The following is a 16,830-nucleotide window of genomic DNA, read 5'->3' on the forward strand; positions in this document are numbered from 1 at the left end:
TAAGATAAGATAAATACAAATACAAATAAATGTCATCATCCACAATCATTAGCATAACTGTTCATTGACTCATCAATAACTGCATACTCTTTCACCATTAATTATCACTTTTAATCATGTATGCATATCTATTTGCTACCATTTATCAGTTCCTTTTAACTTTAACTGGTGATGTCTGCTCAATTGTGGCCTCTGTAATTTTTTTTAATGTTTATGTTTGAGCTAATCTTTCTGCAGAAGAACTCCCTGTGATGCTTATACCCCTGATTGGGGAATACTGAACCAATGACATGTATAACTCACATGGATCATGTGTGGATAAAGGAGCTGTTTCTTGTGTTGTCCTTTTGACAGGGTCTGAATGTTTCCTGGTTCCTTAGTCTTAGCTTTTGTTTAGTTCATGGAAACACAAATTTATGTTTGTGAACCTAACAGGCCTTTGTGGTCCTCTTCCACTCAGGTAAAGGTGTTGTTTGCTGGTCAGGACATCGACAGAAGCCCCTTCATTGTAAATGTTTCAAAAGCCATGGGCGACCCAACCAGAGTTCAGGCCCGCGGGCTGGGACTGCAGCCAACGGGAAATGTGGCCAACAAACCTACATACTTTGATATTTACACTGCAGGTAAGTCTCATTGTATTGTTAGTTTGTCTGAGCTACATTCCCTTAATAAAAGAAAACTGATGAAAAGTTTTTCTTCCATCATTACTCTTGAAAGGACAAATTAAAACCAAAATTATGCACAAAAACATTTTGCGGTCTCTCGGAGGGACTCTGACTCTATATTTCCATTAGCTCTGGGTATCCACTGCTATATTTCCTGCAGATGACCTTCATTGTCTGATACTGTTCCAGTGACTGTCACATTCCTCCTCCATTGTTTAAAGGTCTTGTTATTCTCTGTCTGTACACCAGGAGCGGGTGCTGGAGATGTGGGCGTCATCATTGTGGACTCAAATGGCCGCAGGGATACAGTGGAGATTGTCCTGGAGAACAGAGGCGACAGTGTATTTCGGTGCACCTATGTCCCTGTCCTGGAGGGACCTCACGTTGTCTGTGTGACTTTTGCTGGGCAGCAGATTCCCAGAAGTCCTTTCACTGTCCACATCTCTGAAGGTGGGCTTCTAACATTTACTTTATGTCTACAACACTACAAACTGACCTTTCTAACTCTTTCCTGCATTCTAGGTACTAAGCAGTTCCTTCAGTGATTTAAAATGAAAACCAGAATTTTGACCTAAAGCATGTCTTATCTTATATGTAATTCTTTAAATCTGTAGATATATTTTTATTTCATTCATTTAATATAGTCAACTTAAATATTTACAATATTTATTTTAAACATTTAACTGACCCTGCCTCTTATTGTAATACATTCAGCAGCACAGATCTCTGATCAGCATGCGGGTAACATTAAATTTCGATGGATTTTGTAACAGGAACCTTTGGTATCATCCAAGTCCAGGTCTTCTGAGATTGTCTGTGCTTCCTTTATGGTTCACTCTATGGACATTCATGTTTTTAGGCTGTGGTGTTTGATCACCCCCGGTTTGCTGGAACAGGATGTGGATATTTATATGGACTGGATTATGTCTGACTTGGCTGTTCTTGATCTGGGATTTGGCTACTTTTGGTTAGGACTTGTAAGTCATGTTTGGAGCGTTCCTAATTTGTCTTAACTTGGAGCCTAAATTTAGGGTATTATTGGCAACTTGGTCTTGTCTTGTAATTTGTTGCAGAAGTAGCCTTGGGATGTCATGTTGGATTAAACTAATTTGGAATTAGATGAGGGGTTTTTTTTCAATATTGAACTTAAGAATCGCCTGTGATTTCCAAGGATTTAAGATATAAATCAGGACTGTGTTGATCCGGGACACTGGGTTTGGGAATAGCTTACCTTAATTTGAAGTCTAACTTGACTTATCTTTGAAAATGGGACTAGCCTGATTCAACTGACTTGAGAAAATTCCAGTGACTTGAGACTAACTTTGCAGAATTAATGCAGAATTAAACTTTATCCCAACTGTCTACGGGTTTGATTTATGTTGGTTAGGTGGTTAGGTCTGGGCTAGTTTGTTTTGGGTTGACTGGATTTCCTATGTTTTATTTAGCGTTGATTTGTTGGTTGTGTTTGGTTTGTTTTAGTTTTGTTTGGATTGATTTGGCTGGTTTGCTTTATTTTAGTTCATTTGGGTTGGGTTATTTTGGGTTTGCTTAGTTTTAGTTTGGTTTGGTTTGGGTTGATTTGGTTGAATTTGGAGAGTTTGTCTTGCTTTGGTGACGCTGCCCTTTAACCGATCTGGGTTCTGTCCTCCTTGTGCCGATGTACAAATGCATCATATTGTTATTCCCTCCTTCAGTTTCACAGAGTGTCCCTCCTCCTGGGTCTCCAGTGCAGATTGTACCTCAGTCCATACGCACCCCACCTGCTGACAAGACCAGGAGAGCTCCTCCTCCAACACCACCCAAACCCAGGCGACCAAGTTAGTACAGGCCATTGACAGGATGCAACTGGAGCCTGCCTGCGCTAGCCTGGTCTTTTCGACTCAAACTGTCTTCACTTTGGCCCCATGTGGATGGGGGTTCCCTGCCTTACAGCATGTCCTGGCACTGCTTCATCCTGAGCAGCTTGTTCTTTTTCTACATCTCAGAAACTGAATGTGGTAGTCTAAAGCCCTTTTTGAATGACATCAGAAATAATTAGGAAATATTTAAGTTCATCATTATTTTATCATTATTATTTTATTACACTTTAGTTCTGTAGAAATTCAAGCTTAATAATTTACATTTGGGTTGGTTGTGGTGTTCTGGGATGCATTTTGTCAAAACTATCTATCCTGAGAACATGTTGTTAGGTCAGTAGGTTGATAAAAGCAGCAAAGAAAGCAATTCCAAGTAACTCAAAGTGCCTCATGCAGTGAGAATTTTGGAGCCAAGCTATTTACTGCTCAGTTTTTTGTTTTTGTTTTGTTTTTTTAGCTCCATTGCCCACAGATTCAACTTTTGTGTCAGCAAAAACCCAGAATATTCTCCTGAGTGGGTCAGTATGTGTGGTGGGTCACTTCTTGTAAACATTTGGAGACTTTTGTTTGATTTAGATGGTTAACAAAAAACTCTACAAGAACCGTTGAGGGCTGGAAAACGACACTGACAAAGTAGCCCAAGAACAGCTCAGATTTTCTTGGTATCACTTTTAATTTTAAGAAATTTTGTAGAATTGAACAGGGTTCAACTATATAAGGAGGTATTAAGAAAAAGTGTGTTATGAAGAAGATTCTGGGTTGTTTTATTGGTTTGAATCTGTAATTTGAATAACAACTAAACAGAATAAGAAGTGTTAATAACATCTTAGCAAAACAACAAAATTAACCACTTTAAAATAAAGTGGTTAGCAAGTGACTTCACATAATTATATATAATCAGAGAAGAGGCTTAAATGCCCGAGTGATCTTCTACTTGCTCCTCCCCAACATCATCATCAACCCTGCCTGTTCTTCCTCACGTCGCCTTCAGTAACTCTTCCTTCTGCAGCTAACCGACGCTCTATCCTCTGAGTGCATCGTGTTCTCAAATCTGATGCTTCAAACTTAAGTTTAAGTTTAAAGAACATGTCGGTCTATAGCAAGTTTTTCCTTCTGTTTGCTATTAAGTTTGTGTGTATTTTGTATTTTTCTTGAATCTGCAGCTCTGAATTCTGATTTCATCACGTCTTCCTCTTTGCTGCTTTTCCCTTTCAGCCTCAGCAAACTGCTTTTTATGGCGCTGATCAGCTGACTACTGAGAAACTCGTGCTGCTCTGTGTGTGTGTGTGTTGTTAGTATATTTTAGTTAGAATCACTGTGTACTGTTGTACACACAGTAATCATTTGAGTTCAATCAGCTGTGCACTGATCAGTTTGAGAGAGTAAATGAGTAACCTGTGAGATTAACTATTCCATGATAGCAGCCGACTTTATGACTTCAGCTGGAGGAGGCAGTTGGACAGATAAGACAGATCCTGATGATTCTCCAGGAGGTTCAGTGTAGGATTACATAGGAAGTATGAAACAGGCTCTGTGTTTGTGTGAGTTTCATTATCATTTGAGCGTCGTTTCCCAGTCTAACCTCCATCTGACTGGTCCTTGCAGCCTGTAACCCAAACGCCTGCAGAGCATCTGGCAGAGGTCTGCAGCCGAAGGGTCTGAGAGTGAAAGAATTGGCAGATTTCAGAGTTTACACCAAAGGAGCCGGCAGCGGGGAGCTCAAAGTCACCGTAAAAGGACCAAGTAAGACAGCAAGACTCACCAACCCACGAGATTCACCAACTGGAGCTAAAATCCCTTTAAGGAAACACATTTAAACACAAAACTGAAGAGAACCCCTCTTATTTTTAATACAGAACACTGACTATAGCTGATATTTGTGACATTTTTAATGATGGATTCAGCACAGTCAGGCCTTTCCAGAATATCCAAAAAGAGGTTTCTCCTGTGTATGTACATTTGTGAGTGTGTTTTACAAAATGTTTTTATTTTTGGTAATTGGCTTTATTTTCATTTGAAATTTAGCTCAGTAAAGGTGGACTGATTGTGGATTATGTTTATTTTTAATATAGAGGGCCTGGAGGAGTCTGTGAATGTGCTTGAGATGGAAAATGGCCTGTATGAGTGTAATTATTACCCCGTCATGACAGGAAAGTACATCGTAACCGTCACTTGGGGCGGACACAGCATCCCTCGCAGGTGAGGTTGATGGAGTGATTATACATACTATTACATTTTGGGGAGTTAACAGTGTTTCTTACAGCTGTGCATTATGTCACATATAGTGACAAATACATGCATTTTAATCATTTGGCCATGTGATGTCATATAAAACTAAAGATATTGAGGATCCAAGATTGAACCCTGAGGTACTCCAGTGACTTGTGTGCATGTATGTAAACATTTTTTTTTAATCTGAAGTAAAGATAAAAACTAATCAATTTGTTCTGTTTTTCCAGCCCATTTGAAGTTTATGTCAGTGAGGAGGCAGGGCTTCAGAAAGTGAGAGCCTGGGGTCCGGGTCTGGAGACCGGTATGGTGGGGAAGAGTGCTGACTTTGTGGTGGAGGCCATTGGAACTGAAGTGGGAACTCTCGGTTAGTTACAATAACATAAAGATGGGACTCAGGAAAACGTTAAGAGCTTAAGGCGCTGACTTATGGTCAAAAGCAATCCACAGTACTTCAACATCTTGTTGAAAAAATATTGTTAAATTTAATAAGGATGTAACATTTCTGCTGCATCTATCAAACGAAACGAGGCCAATCATATTACAGGAAATCTAACACCTCATATGTTTCAGTAAACGGCTACCAAACAGAACTCCACATCTTTTATTTGCTTAAGTGGTCATGGAATAACAACCTGCAGACCTACTCCTTATCAACAGTCTGGTTACTTTTGAGCATCTGAAAACAGGGCATTGTGTGTAAGATGTTTGCCACTGTCCAAAAGCCTCTGGATCTGATGGTATATCCTGCTATTTCTGTGAATATTTGTGTGTCATGTAAAGTATTGAACTCCATGGGCAGATCCCATTGTTTACACATTCATCTCTGATAGGCAGTGTTTAAATAACAGTGTCTATGTGTAGGTTTCTCTATTGAGGGGCCCTCCCAGGCTAAGATTGAGTGTGATGATAAAGGCGATGGATCATGTGATGTTCGATACTGGCCGACTGAACCAGGCGACTATGCCGTCCATGTTATTTGTGATGACGAGGACATCAAGGACAGTCCCTTCATGGCCCACATCCTCCCTGCTGCCAGTGTCATCTTCCCTGAGAAGGTCAGATCAGAGCCTTGTTGAGTTTCAAACATTTTCCTGCATGTTTAATTTTTAAACATGTGATGTGTTTACTTCCTCAGGTGAAATGTTACGGTCCAGGTCTGGAGCCTTTGGGCTGCATTGTTAACAAACCTGCTGATTTCACCATTGATACCCATGGAGCTGGCAGAGGAGAGCTGAAGCTCTATGCTCAGGTGAGGATTCAGAGGTAGCCTCTCCGTAATGTTTTAATAACACATTAACATCTTTTCAAAATCACACCAGTGTAAATCTGTTTGTGTTGTAGGATTCAGATGGTTTCCCCATTGATGTCCAGATCACAGATAATGGAGACAGCACCTACTTCTGTGTTTACATTCCCACAAAACCCATCAAACACACCATTATCGTCACCTGGGGTGAAGTCAACGTCCCCAACAGCCCATTCAGGGTATAAAACCAACACCAAATATAGTCTCACATTAAAGTCACTGAAGTATATCCTTTAAATCTGTTAATCCCACTCACAGTGTCTGCAGTTTGTTGCAGTGTAAACTGCTCAATCATTAACATGAACATACAAATACCTTGCTCTTTGAATTATTATGTGAGATTCGTTTTAGCTTTGTTTTTTGTAAGTAATCAGTAAAACATTAAATGGAAAAAACTAAATTAACCCTTAACTTAAGCAGATGTCTGCTAAACACTATTTTTATTGGTTGAAGGACAAAATGCTGTCATGTAAATACAGAACTTTAGGGGACCCATAATAGAGCCTTGAGGTACTCCAGTGGCTGCAGTGTTTTAATAATAGTGTGTCGAGAGCTCAGTGTATCACCTCAAATGTTTCTTAGCAGAAAAAGATGAGTTTAAAATTTTCCTTAAACGCATGGATGTTTATATTCCATGATTTATTCCATATTTCAGCTTTTGCATTTATTTGTTAGAGTCTAGATAGAAGCCAGGTTTATTGTTGCCAACAATGATGGTGATGTTGTGAATAAGGTGACTATCGGAGAGGGCAGCCATCCAGAGAATGTGAAAGTTTACGGTCCAGGTGTGGAGAAGACAGGACTGAAGGCCAACGAGCCAACTTACTTCACTGTGGACTGCAGTGAAGCCGGACAGGGTGAGACCTGTTTCATGTCTAATGTCCTCTTTTCATGTCCCGCCACCACAATGCACGACACATAGGAGATTGTTTTGTCTTTCTGATCGTTGAGCTTGATCTCCAATGAATGACTTTAACTCAGATTCAGACCAGCTGTGCAGCACACAAACATGCTGTAATGCCAAGTTTTGTTTTTATGAGTGTAATTAGAAAGAAATTAAATAGTACAGGAAAACTGCTACATGATGTTTGAATATTACTGCAGAAATAACCTCGAATCTCTGTAATAGAGTTAATTATTATTTCCCTGCAGGTGATGTCAGCATTGGCATCAAGTGCGCTCCAGGTGTAGTCGGACCTGCCGAGGCTGACATCGACTTTGACATCATCAAGAACGACAACGACACATTCACAGTGAAGTACATGCCTCCGGGTCCCGGACAGTACACCATCATGGTGCTGTTCGCTGATCAGGTAAATGAGGGGTCAACAGTTGGATCAAATCTTAAATGCACATCTATGTTAAAACTGAATTTAAAAAAACATCTCACACTTATTGTGTAAAACAGGAAATCCCTATTAGCCCCTTCAGAATAAAGGTGGATCCTTCCCATGATGCAGCCAAAGTCAGGGCAGAGGGACCTGGACTCAACAGGACAGGTGAGCTGGGTTTTATCACATTTGCGATCAATACAACACAAAAATCAGATACAAAACTGTGGAGGTGTTACTAATCACGTCCACATACAGGGGTCCACGAAGAGACCTGGTAATTAGTAAACCAGAGCTCAGACTTCTTGGATGGTCTCTTAGTACAGTAATCACACAGCAGCCATATTATTGGTTGGATGATGTCATATAACCCAGACCAGAAGCTGCTGCTGGCCTTCTACTGCTCCTCAGTGGAGAGCGTGCTCTCTTCCTCCCTGGTATCCAGAGGCCACAACTGAGTACAGGAAGGCTGCGCAGAGGGTAATTAACACCACCCAAAAAGTCACTGGCTGCCCCCACCTCTGTCCACCCATCCACAAATCTAAACAATGGTCTGAGTAACCCTCATCACTCAGGCCACTCACACACAGACTCTGTTCAGACCAAGTCTTTTTGCACTACTTCCAAGCACTTTGTTCTCTAATTTGTGCCTTTCTTTTATTTTATATATTACCCTATTGATTGTATATATTTTTCTGTTTTCTATTGATTCCAGCTGCCTACTATTTATAATTTACTCTGGCACAACTAGGGTGGAGCACCCACAGTTTTGGTTTATATGTACAATGACAATAAAGGGTTATTCTATTCTATTCTTCTATACTATTCTTCTAATACAAACTTTAAATAATCTAAAGAGACTGTATCAGACTGTAAACATCTATATCTGTTGTAAAGTTGGACATTTTAATCTTTAATTAGTCTGTTAGGACTGGCTCACTGCTGGAGCCCCTGTTCCCATCAGGGGGACAGCAGGTTTTGGCTTGTTATCTGTATTAAATTAGATAAAGTAAAATTTTATTTATATAGCACCTTTCTAGACAGAGAATCACAAAGTGCTGCACATAGAAGAACCTTATTAATAAAGTTTCTGTCTGAACTTTGCAGGGGTGGAGGTGGGTAAGCCCACCCACTTCACCATTTATACAAAGGGAGCTGGTAAAGCCAAACCTGAGGTCCACTTCACCGGAGCAGCTAAAGGTGATGCCGTCCGAGACTTTGAGATCATCGACAACCATGACTACTCATACACTGTCCGCTACACGGCGGTGCAGCAGGTAACACACCAACTTCACATGTGTGATGGATTACCTGTGAGGTGACTGATGGACATAAGTTAAGCACTGCTTGTGTTTCTCTCAGGGGAGCATGTCCATCATTGTGTGTCATGGAGGAGACCCCATCCCAAAAAGTCCATTCACCATCATTGTGGCCCCCCCACTGGACCTCAACAAGGTCAAAGTTCAGGGACTGAACAACAGTAAGTCTGTGAGGAAAAAAATGGAACATTTATCATACAGAAGCAAAGTGCTTCCATACGGAGCCCTGATCAGGTTTCATGACGTAGCAGATGAAGCACAGAATGCGTGTTTCCAGCTAAATTCCTGGAATCATTCATCACAAATTCCTAAATACAAGCTGCTGTTTAGCTTTAGATTACAGGATATTTCCATAGAGAGTCCTGCACAGTTTGGTACTAATTATAATAAGTGAGATGGAGAGTAAATGATGGATTAGATGAGTAAAAAAAAGAATCCAGGAGTTCCTCTGAAAGACAATAACAACCCCTTCATGGGGATCCTCAATGACTCTGAGCTGCTGTTCATTCAAGCTCTGTTTCATTAAATTTAATCTAACTGATGTGTAATTCTGATCTGCAGTGGAAATTTCTCTTCTTTCTGAATCATTTAACATAAAACAAGCTTGAACTGCTTAGACCGCTTTTCCATTTCGTTTATAATCGGTATCAAAAGATTCCAACAGAAATATCCCTTAATGTGCAGCCGAACACACACCAGCATTTCCAAAAAAATTGCTTTTCATCTTTATGTCTAAAGCTGCATCCACACAGGAAAAAATTCACATGGTGACAGGAAAATCAATGACATTCAATGATCTCACGCGTGACATAAACGTTTCTCAACTTTAAGGAGAGCAATTAAAGTGATTGCTAATTAGCTCAGGATACTGGTGAATGACATATGACTGGCTAGTAAATACATTAGAATGTTACCTAGGTAACTGGAGCCTGGTAGCGACCAACCATCAGGTTGAAAGCGATGCACGGTGAGTGAATTGTCCTCTGTGTGGGTACAGCTTAAAAAGATGTTCAGACTTCACTGTTATCAACATCCTAAACCCCAAACCCCTGTTCCTGCTGACCATCCTGCTGTTTCTGTGCACTAATCAGAAGTAGACGTTGGGAAGGATCAGGAGTTCTCCATCTGTACTCAAGGTGCTGGAGGTCAGGGCAAACTAGACGTGAAGATCACCTCCCCTTCTCGTCGACCAATCCCCTGCAAGGTAGAGTCGGGCACAGCCAATGAGGTTCACACAGTGAAGTACATTCCTCCTGAGGAAGGACCATACAGAGTGGACATCAGCTACGATGGGAACCCTGTCCCGGGAAGTCCATTCACTGTGGAGGGCATCATGCCCCCTGATCCTTCAAAGGTGAGTTAAGATCACAACAACCCACACTGATAGAATTTTAATATTTGTCAGAATAAGTAAAGACATGTGGTTATCCTAATTGGGCTTTCATCAAGTCAGCAAAGATGCACAGAAAAAAGTATCAGACACCAACTAGGAAGGATCAGAAAGGCAAACGCAACAATATTGTCATTCCCTATGTAGCCGTTTTTTGGAAAAACTCAGGAGAGTTTTCTCCAAGGATGACATCCCAGTGTACTTCAGACCCACTCACTTAGACAAAAACTGATTCATCCCAAAGACAAAACTCCTAAACACAAACTTAACAACGCAGTGCATGCTGTACAGTGTAGCAAGGAATGCCCAGACCTCTACACAGCCACTTCATAAACGCATGGCACAACATAGAAGAGCCACTTCCATGGGACAAGACTCAGCTGTCTATCTGCATCTAAAGGACAAAGATGCCAATGTTCACATTTTGGAAGGGGAAGACAGATGGTTTGAAAGAGGAGTGAAAGAAGCCATCTATGTCCACAGTGAACGACCATCTTTGAACAGAGGCGGTGGCTTACGACACCAACTGTCTGCCATCTATAATCCAGTTTTGAGATCCCTTCCCAGACGCCTTAATGCCCACTCACATCCTGGGCAATTTGACCTCAGTAAATCACATGATAGGGTGGGGCTAGGTTTCACAATGGCTTGGCTGATTGTGACCCACACCCATTTTCACACCTTGGCTCATGTGATTAGGTGGCAGAGGATCATTAAGGAGGTCCATAACTCTCATGGGGACAAACGCATAGGGCTTAAAATCTGGGACTCTCCACCAGTTGCTCTTAGAACTGATGAAGCTTCTCGGATGAGAGGTCAGACGTCTTCAAAGAAACTTAAAGAAGTCCAGACACTTTTCTTTCCAAGCTCCTTAGACTACAATGACCTGGATGACTGAGAACCTTCACAGATTTGTATTCAAAGATTTTCAAGCAATTTATCTTTAATCACTCACTAAGTTCTTGCATGTCATTGAATAAAATGATTATTTGATCCCCAAGCAAATATGACTCAGTACTTGGTTGAGAAATCCTTGTGTAAATCTTTACTTGTGTAAATGTTTTTCAGGCCTACCAGTTTAGTAATCCATGGATGTTCAGTCGATCATCTGTGCTGATTCTGGTGCAAACCTCAGACTTAAAGCTAATGTCTTCTGCTAACCAGCATTAATAAGTATTCCTTGTGTCTCTTCTGTTTTTTTTCATTTACTTTCCAGGTGCGAGCCTACGGTCCAGGCCTTCAGGGTGGTGTGGTAGGCAAACCAGCCCCCTTTGCCATTGACACAAAGGGTGCTGGTACTGGTGGTCTGGGTCTGACGGTGGAGGGGCCGTGTGAGGCCAAGATTGAATGCCAGGACAATGGTGATGGATCCTGCTCTGTGTCCTACCTGCCGACTGAGCCTGGTGAATACGCCATCAACATCCTGTTTGCAGACCAGCACATCCCCGGTTCCCCCTTCAAGGCTGTGGTCCAGTCAGTGTTTGACCCCAGCAAGGTGACAGCCAGCGGCCCCGGGCTGGAGCAAGGCAAGGTCAACGAGGCTGGAACCTTCATGGTGGACTGCTCCAAAGCCGGAGAGGATGAGCTCACCATCGAGATCATCTCTGACTCTGGGGCCAAAGCTGAAGTTCACATTCAGAACAACAGTGATGGGACCTACTCCATCACATATATACCCCAGTGCCACGGCATGTACACCATCACCATTAAATATGGAGGACACATGGTGCCAAAGTTCCCCATTCGCTTGCAGGTGGACCCAGCTGTTGACACCAGCGGAGTGAAGGTCTATGGACCAGGAGTGGAACCCAGAGGTGAGCACTTAAAGATGTTTTAATGCCCAGTTAAAAGAAGGATGGCTGAGGTTTGTATACTTTAATCAAACACAAATGTAAAACAATATCTGGTCATCAAATTTGCTCATCGATTTTGTGCTCTAAACACAACAGAAAACTCAGTAGATTTTGCACACGTGTGAGAAGCTGTGAAAATGTACTGATTTTATTAGCTGTGAACATGCAGGGGTGCAAAATGCTTCCACAAAACCCCCTGCAAAATTTTAGTGACGTAATTCCACTGCCATGTATGTGTATAAAATATGATACACGCACCTGATATAAAAACATGTCCAGAAACGCCCCTGACCCTAACAGGACGTCTGCCACTAAAGATGCAGGGGTTTTGGCTCCTCTATGTTATGGGGTACACATTACCTTCTATTTTCCTTAATAAACCATAGGAGAGCCTTTAACTTGTTCTCAGCCCTAATTAGTCTATCCGTCTCAGTGATTAGAGTTTCCAAACTCTCTGCTGTTCTGAGGTCTGTTTTTACGACGACAGGACTGTTTCCAGTGTGATCTGGTTTAGGCTCGGCTCTCTGTGGTTGGTTCATTGGCCTCCTGGACGCCACCAGACTCCATTATCACAGTTAATAAACTCCCAACAGCACATTTAGTTTGTATGTTGTACTTTTTTAAATTGTTACGTTTTTCTTTCCGTATTTCGATTGCAGTCTTTATTAAATTGAGATTAAAGTAAAACCAATAAAAGAGCACTGAAGTCATAAAGTCTTATAATGAGAACAAATGGGAGAAGTTGCTGAATGCTCACGTTACTAATTTAATCAATAAACAAAGAGCAAAGAAGAAATGAGTGCTTGTTGCATTATTCTGATGGATTTATCCCGAAACAACCTTTGGTCCTGATCTAAGTCATGCTGTGAAAGTTAAAATGTGAGGCTGGAAAGTGATAGAACGTCATACCTCTAACAGAGCCACGGCATCCAAAATGAACTTGTTGTTCTATTCAATCAGACCTGAAAGCAGCGACTGAGAAAGAGTTTGCTGAGCTCAGAGACTTTTATCCAATCAGACTTCACTGGAGTCGCCCCCTGCTGGAAATGACAGAAAATGCAGCATTAGAAGCTAAAGTCCATCTTTTGTAATAACGATGATCTGTGTTAATGATACACGTTTTCTATCATGTTTTTTTTTTTTTTTTAAATGTATGTGACTGGAACCAAAAACATATAAATTAAGTGATTAATATGGCTGATTGTTTTTAGACTGAACATGAATTCTGTAGCACTTTAAATAATCTGTTCAATATGACTGTATTCAGTGAGATATTTCAAATATTTTACTGTCTTTGGATATGATTATAAGTGATGAGTCGTTCTCTGCATCTTGATAAAAAATGGGATGTTATATTTCATGGAGACATTGACTAACTTTCTTCTCTACTTTTTTGTCTTCGTGCTGCTTTCCTCTCTGCAGGCATCCTGAGGGAAGTAACCACTCATTTCATCGTGGACGCTCGAGGTCACTACAAGAGCGGTGGCAGCCATATCAAAACCTCGATCTCAAATCCGTCAGGCGCCAACACAGACGCCTACGTCACCGACAAGGGAGATGGGACATACAAAGTCGAGTACACACCGTACGAGGACGGTAAGCCTGAGACCTGTGTGTTGTTTGTGAGCCTGGCTGCAGATCGTCAGCAGAGACAGAGGACGGGCAGGACGACGGTTTGCTGCTGGTTTGTGGGTGTTTTTCCACTGCAACACCTCCTAATTGTGAAATAAAATTCCATTTGGCTTTCATAAGGCTTGTTTTCCCTCGCCAGCCATGAAGGACTGTTGGCTGAACTGCAGTCAGTCTGTGTACAGAGGGGTTAGCAGCAATCAACATCCAGGGCATAATTACCATTCCAGAGCAAATATATCTGATTTAATATTTAAGTGCCTGAAGTTCAGACAAATATCTGCTGCTCAAAGCTTAACCCTGCATGTGCTACTGTTATAGTCAGTTATGGTAATGTACTGAACATCAGTCACAATGATTGGATTCTGGTCCTTTAACCTCTCAGTGAGGAGCGGGTTTGGACCAAGGGTATTTATAGCTGCAGTCTGTCGGCGCTCAGCAGATGGTTTTCCACTGATAGTGAAGTGTGACGTGTTAGAGTCCATTGCATTGTGGGAAAGATGCAATGGACTCAGTCAGACTGGAATTTTAATGGAAGGTGATTCTTTGTCTGGTTTACTCCCACTCTGCCTGAGAGGTTGCTGGTTAAAAACTGAACCGTGGGGTAAAAAAATGAGTGACCATTAAATGTTTGGGTTCCTTTGAAACAACACACTCAACAGCTGAAGGCGGATAAATAAATAAATGTGTAAAAAGCATTTAATTTGTATTTCTTCGTATACAAGTTTAAGAGAACAAACAAATTACAGAGCAATGAGGAGGTTACTCAGTGACATCTACACACCAGATCACTGCAGAATGGTTTCACCCACATTATGTTGACTCGATCCATTAAAATACTCACTTTTATAACTGGACTCTTGTTTGCTGAAGGTTTACATCTGATTGAAGTTCTTTTGGATGACGTCTCGGTGCCAAAGAGTCCGTTCAGGGTGTCCGTGAGTGAGGGTTGTGATCCCAGTCGAGTCCGAGCCTACGGTCCAGGTTTGGAGGAAGGACTGGTGAACAAACCAAACCGATTCACTGTTGAGACCAGGTATCGTCACTCTGTTTTTAAATCCAGAATAGATTTTGTAGCATCCATAGATCTCTGTTTAAACATCCTAAACTTCCTTTTTGTTTCATGCGTGCCTCAGAGGTGCTGGCACTGGGGGACTTGGCCTGGCCATTGAGGGTCCATCAGAGGCAAAAATGTCATGTAAGGACAACAAAGATGGCAGCTGCAGTGTGGAGTATATCCCCTTCACACCTGGAGAATATGATGTCAATATCACCTTTGGAGGCTTACCGATCCCAGGTAAAGGTCACTTAACCCTGTAGGGTGTGGTTTGGATATAACTGACTCTGCGCTTTTCTAAGGTAAAGATATCTGCAATCAAGAGCATCTATTACGTCACTTGTCTTTCAGGAAGTCCATTCCGGGTCCCAGTGCGAGAGCTGGTCGATCCCAGTATGGTGAGGTGTTCAGGTCCTGGCCTTGGAAGTGGAGTCCGGGCTCATGTTCCTCAGACTTTTACTGTAGACAGCAGCAAGGCAGGGGTGGCTCCCCTGTCAGTTCAGCTATATGGACCAACAGGTAAGATTACAAAGACTTATTAACCTCATAACATTGCCCAGGCCATTGGTAACCAGGAAAGCTGTTCCAAAAAAGCTGTACCTGCCTTACCTTATACCCGTGGGACTTCCAGTCAGACCAACTCATTATCAAGCTGGAGTTAAATCTTTCTTTAGTAGTATTGTCATGAAACTCTCCCATTAGCTTTAATCAGCTGATATCACCTCATTGTGGCCTTGCCCTGTGCTCTGGTTTGTCTTCAGGTGTAGCTGAGCCACTCAACATCACAGATAATGGTGATGGCACTCACACGGTCAACTATACTCCTGCCAACGATGGCCCATATACGGTGTGCGTAAAGTATGCCGACCAGGAAGTGCCCCGGAGGTTGGTATTGAAGAGAAGCGTGTACAAGAAAGTTCTGGTCCTTCAGGTTCAGATTTAACCTTTCTAACTGTCTCTTCAGTCCTTTTAAAATCAAGACGTTACCGGCTCATGATGCTAGCAAAGTTCGAGCCAGCGGTCCCGGTCTGAATGCATCTGGGGTTCCAGCCAGCTTGCCAGTGGAGTTCACCATTGATGCCAGAGATGCTGGAGAAGGACTGCTCACCGTCCAGATTCTGGTGAGTCTCCTGTCCTGAAATCATCATTGGGCTGCCCGGTCAGTGTTTGGCAGGGAGGTGTCTGTCGTGTCTTGTTGCTCTTCTGTGACCTGTTTCTGACTCACCCCGATTCAAACGCAGACCGGCGGGCTTGTTGCTGTCACTGCAGGGTCCAGACGGCTGCAGTCGCGAGGCTTCATTGTTTGTGGAAGACTGGGGCAGGAGGGTGTGGGAGACTCACATAGTAAAGAAAACCATCCCCTTCAGTATTCTTAGGAGAGGCTCTGTAAGCCCTGCACTCTCTCCCTTCACCTCCCTCCCCCTTTACCTGTCTCATGTCCACCCCCAACCCACCTGTTCTCCCCTGCTAACTGCCTCCTCATTGTGTAGCCTTTGGCTGTTTTCACCGCTCTTATATTCTGCATATGATCTAAAGTGTAAATATTCCCTGTGTAGATCCTGTGACGCTAATAACATCCATGAAACTGATTATTAGTTTCATGGATGTTATTAAAAACTGAGACTCAAAGAAAGAATAGCTGCACGTGGTTAAGCTCTTATAATCAACTCCTTAATATGGAATCTTATCTGTTAGTTACACTTAAATGGAAATCTTATAATGGAAGAACTGTAAGGATAAAATAAGAGTGAGAGAACCAATTTCAGCCCTTTCCCTTAGCAGTTCACATCTGACCTGGCAGATGGTAGGATGTTAGGTAAATGCTCTTAGTTAAAGCCTTTTAAACGAAGCTCATAGTTTCCTGTGTTAGACTCCAAGTACTTGAAATATCGCTTTCAGTGTTCATCAAATCAACAACAGATTCAAAAAGATTATCTGCTGGAACGTTAGAAGCAAATTTTCATTGGCAGCACTTTGCTTGGCTTCCACCCCTCTGTGGTCTGCACGTGCACTGACTCCATTCAGTTTGTTTAACGAGTTAACAGACATATTTGATTTTGAGTTGTTAACTAACCAGAGTTTTTGGTAAACCTGCTTCCATTCAATGATCCATCCATCCACTTGTCTGACCTGTCATTGCTGCAGTGAATAGTTAGATCCTGTGAGAACACTTGTGGACGTGACAAGCCCAC

At 42.0% G+C, this 16,830-nt stretch overlaps 1 protein-coding gene across 10 annotated transcripts in view; it reads left to right on the top strand.

Annotated features, from left to right (window-relative positions):
* Window positions 1–16,830, top strand: part of LOC146369623 (filamin-C-like) — a 58,056-nt gene that overhangs the window by 21,190 nt on the left and 20,036 nt on the right. For 5 of the 10 annotated variants that reach the window (XM_084910603.1, XM_084910601.1, XM_084910597.1 and 2 more), the window contains exons 7-28: window positions 461–623; window positions 915–1,115; window positions 2,360–2,482; window positions 4,127–4,264; window positions 4,594–4,720; window positions 4,981–5,117; window positions 5,615–5,808; window positions 5,889–6,002; window positions 6,095–6,238; window positions 6,793–6,916; window positions 7,212–7,372; window positions 7,468–7,558; window positions 8,498–8,667; window positions 8,753–8,870; window positions 9,801–10,063; window positions 11,316–11,913; window positions 13,375–13,548; window positions 14,455–14,617; window positions 14,718–14,878; window positions 14,990–15,157; window positions 15,400–15,523; window positions 15,603–15,759. In XM_084910603.1, coding sequence (XP_084766729.1) covers window positions 461–623; window positions 915–1,115; window positions 2,360–2,482; window positions 4,127–4,264; window positions 4,594–4,720; window positions 4,981–5,117; window positions 5,615–5,808; window positions 5,889–6,002; window positions 6,095–6,238; window positions 6,793–6,916; window positions 7,212–7,372; window positions 7,468–7,558; window positions 8,498–8,667; window positions 8,753–8,870; window positions 9,801–10,063; window positions 11,316–11,913; window positions 13,375–13,548; window positions 14,455–14,617; window positions 14,718–14,878; window positions 14,990–15,157; window positions 15,400–15,523; window positions 15,603–15,759 — 3,813 coding nt within the window. Of the gene's footprint in view, window positions 1–460; window positions 624–914; window positions 1,116–2,359; window positions 2,483–4,126; window positions 4,265–4,593; window positions 4,721–4,980; window positions 5,118–5,614; window positions 5,809–5,888; window positions 6,003–6,094; window positions 6,239–6,792; window positions 6,917–7,211; window positions 7,373–7,467; window positions 7,559–8,497; window positions 8,668–8,752; window positions 8,871–9,800; window positions 10,064–11,315; window positions 11,914–13,374; window positions 13,549–14,454; window positions 14,618–14,717; window positions 14,879–14,989; window positions 15,158–15,399; window positions 15,524–15,602; window positions 15,760–15,907; window positions 16,025–16,830 lie in introns of all 10 variants that reach the window. The other 5 variants (XM_084910605.1, XM_084910599.1, XM_084910606.1 and 2 more) reach the window with 2 other exon arrangements.

This window comes from Perissodus microlepis, chromosome 17, assembly GCF_051167445.1.
Source record: "Perissodus microlepis isolate ML-2025 ecotype Zambia chromosome 17, ASM5116744v1, whole genome shotgun sequence".
Lineage (NCBI taxonomy): Eukaryota > Metazoa > Chordata > Actinopteri > Cichliformes > Cichlidae > Perissodus > Perissodus microlepis.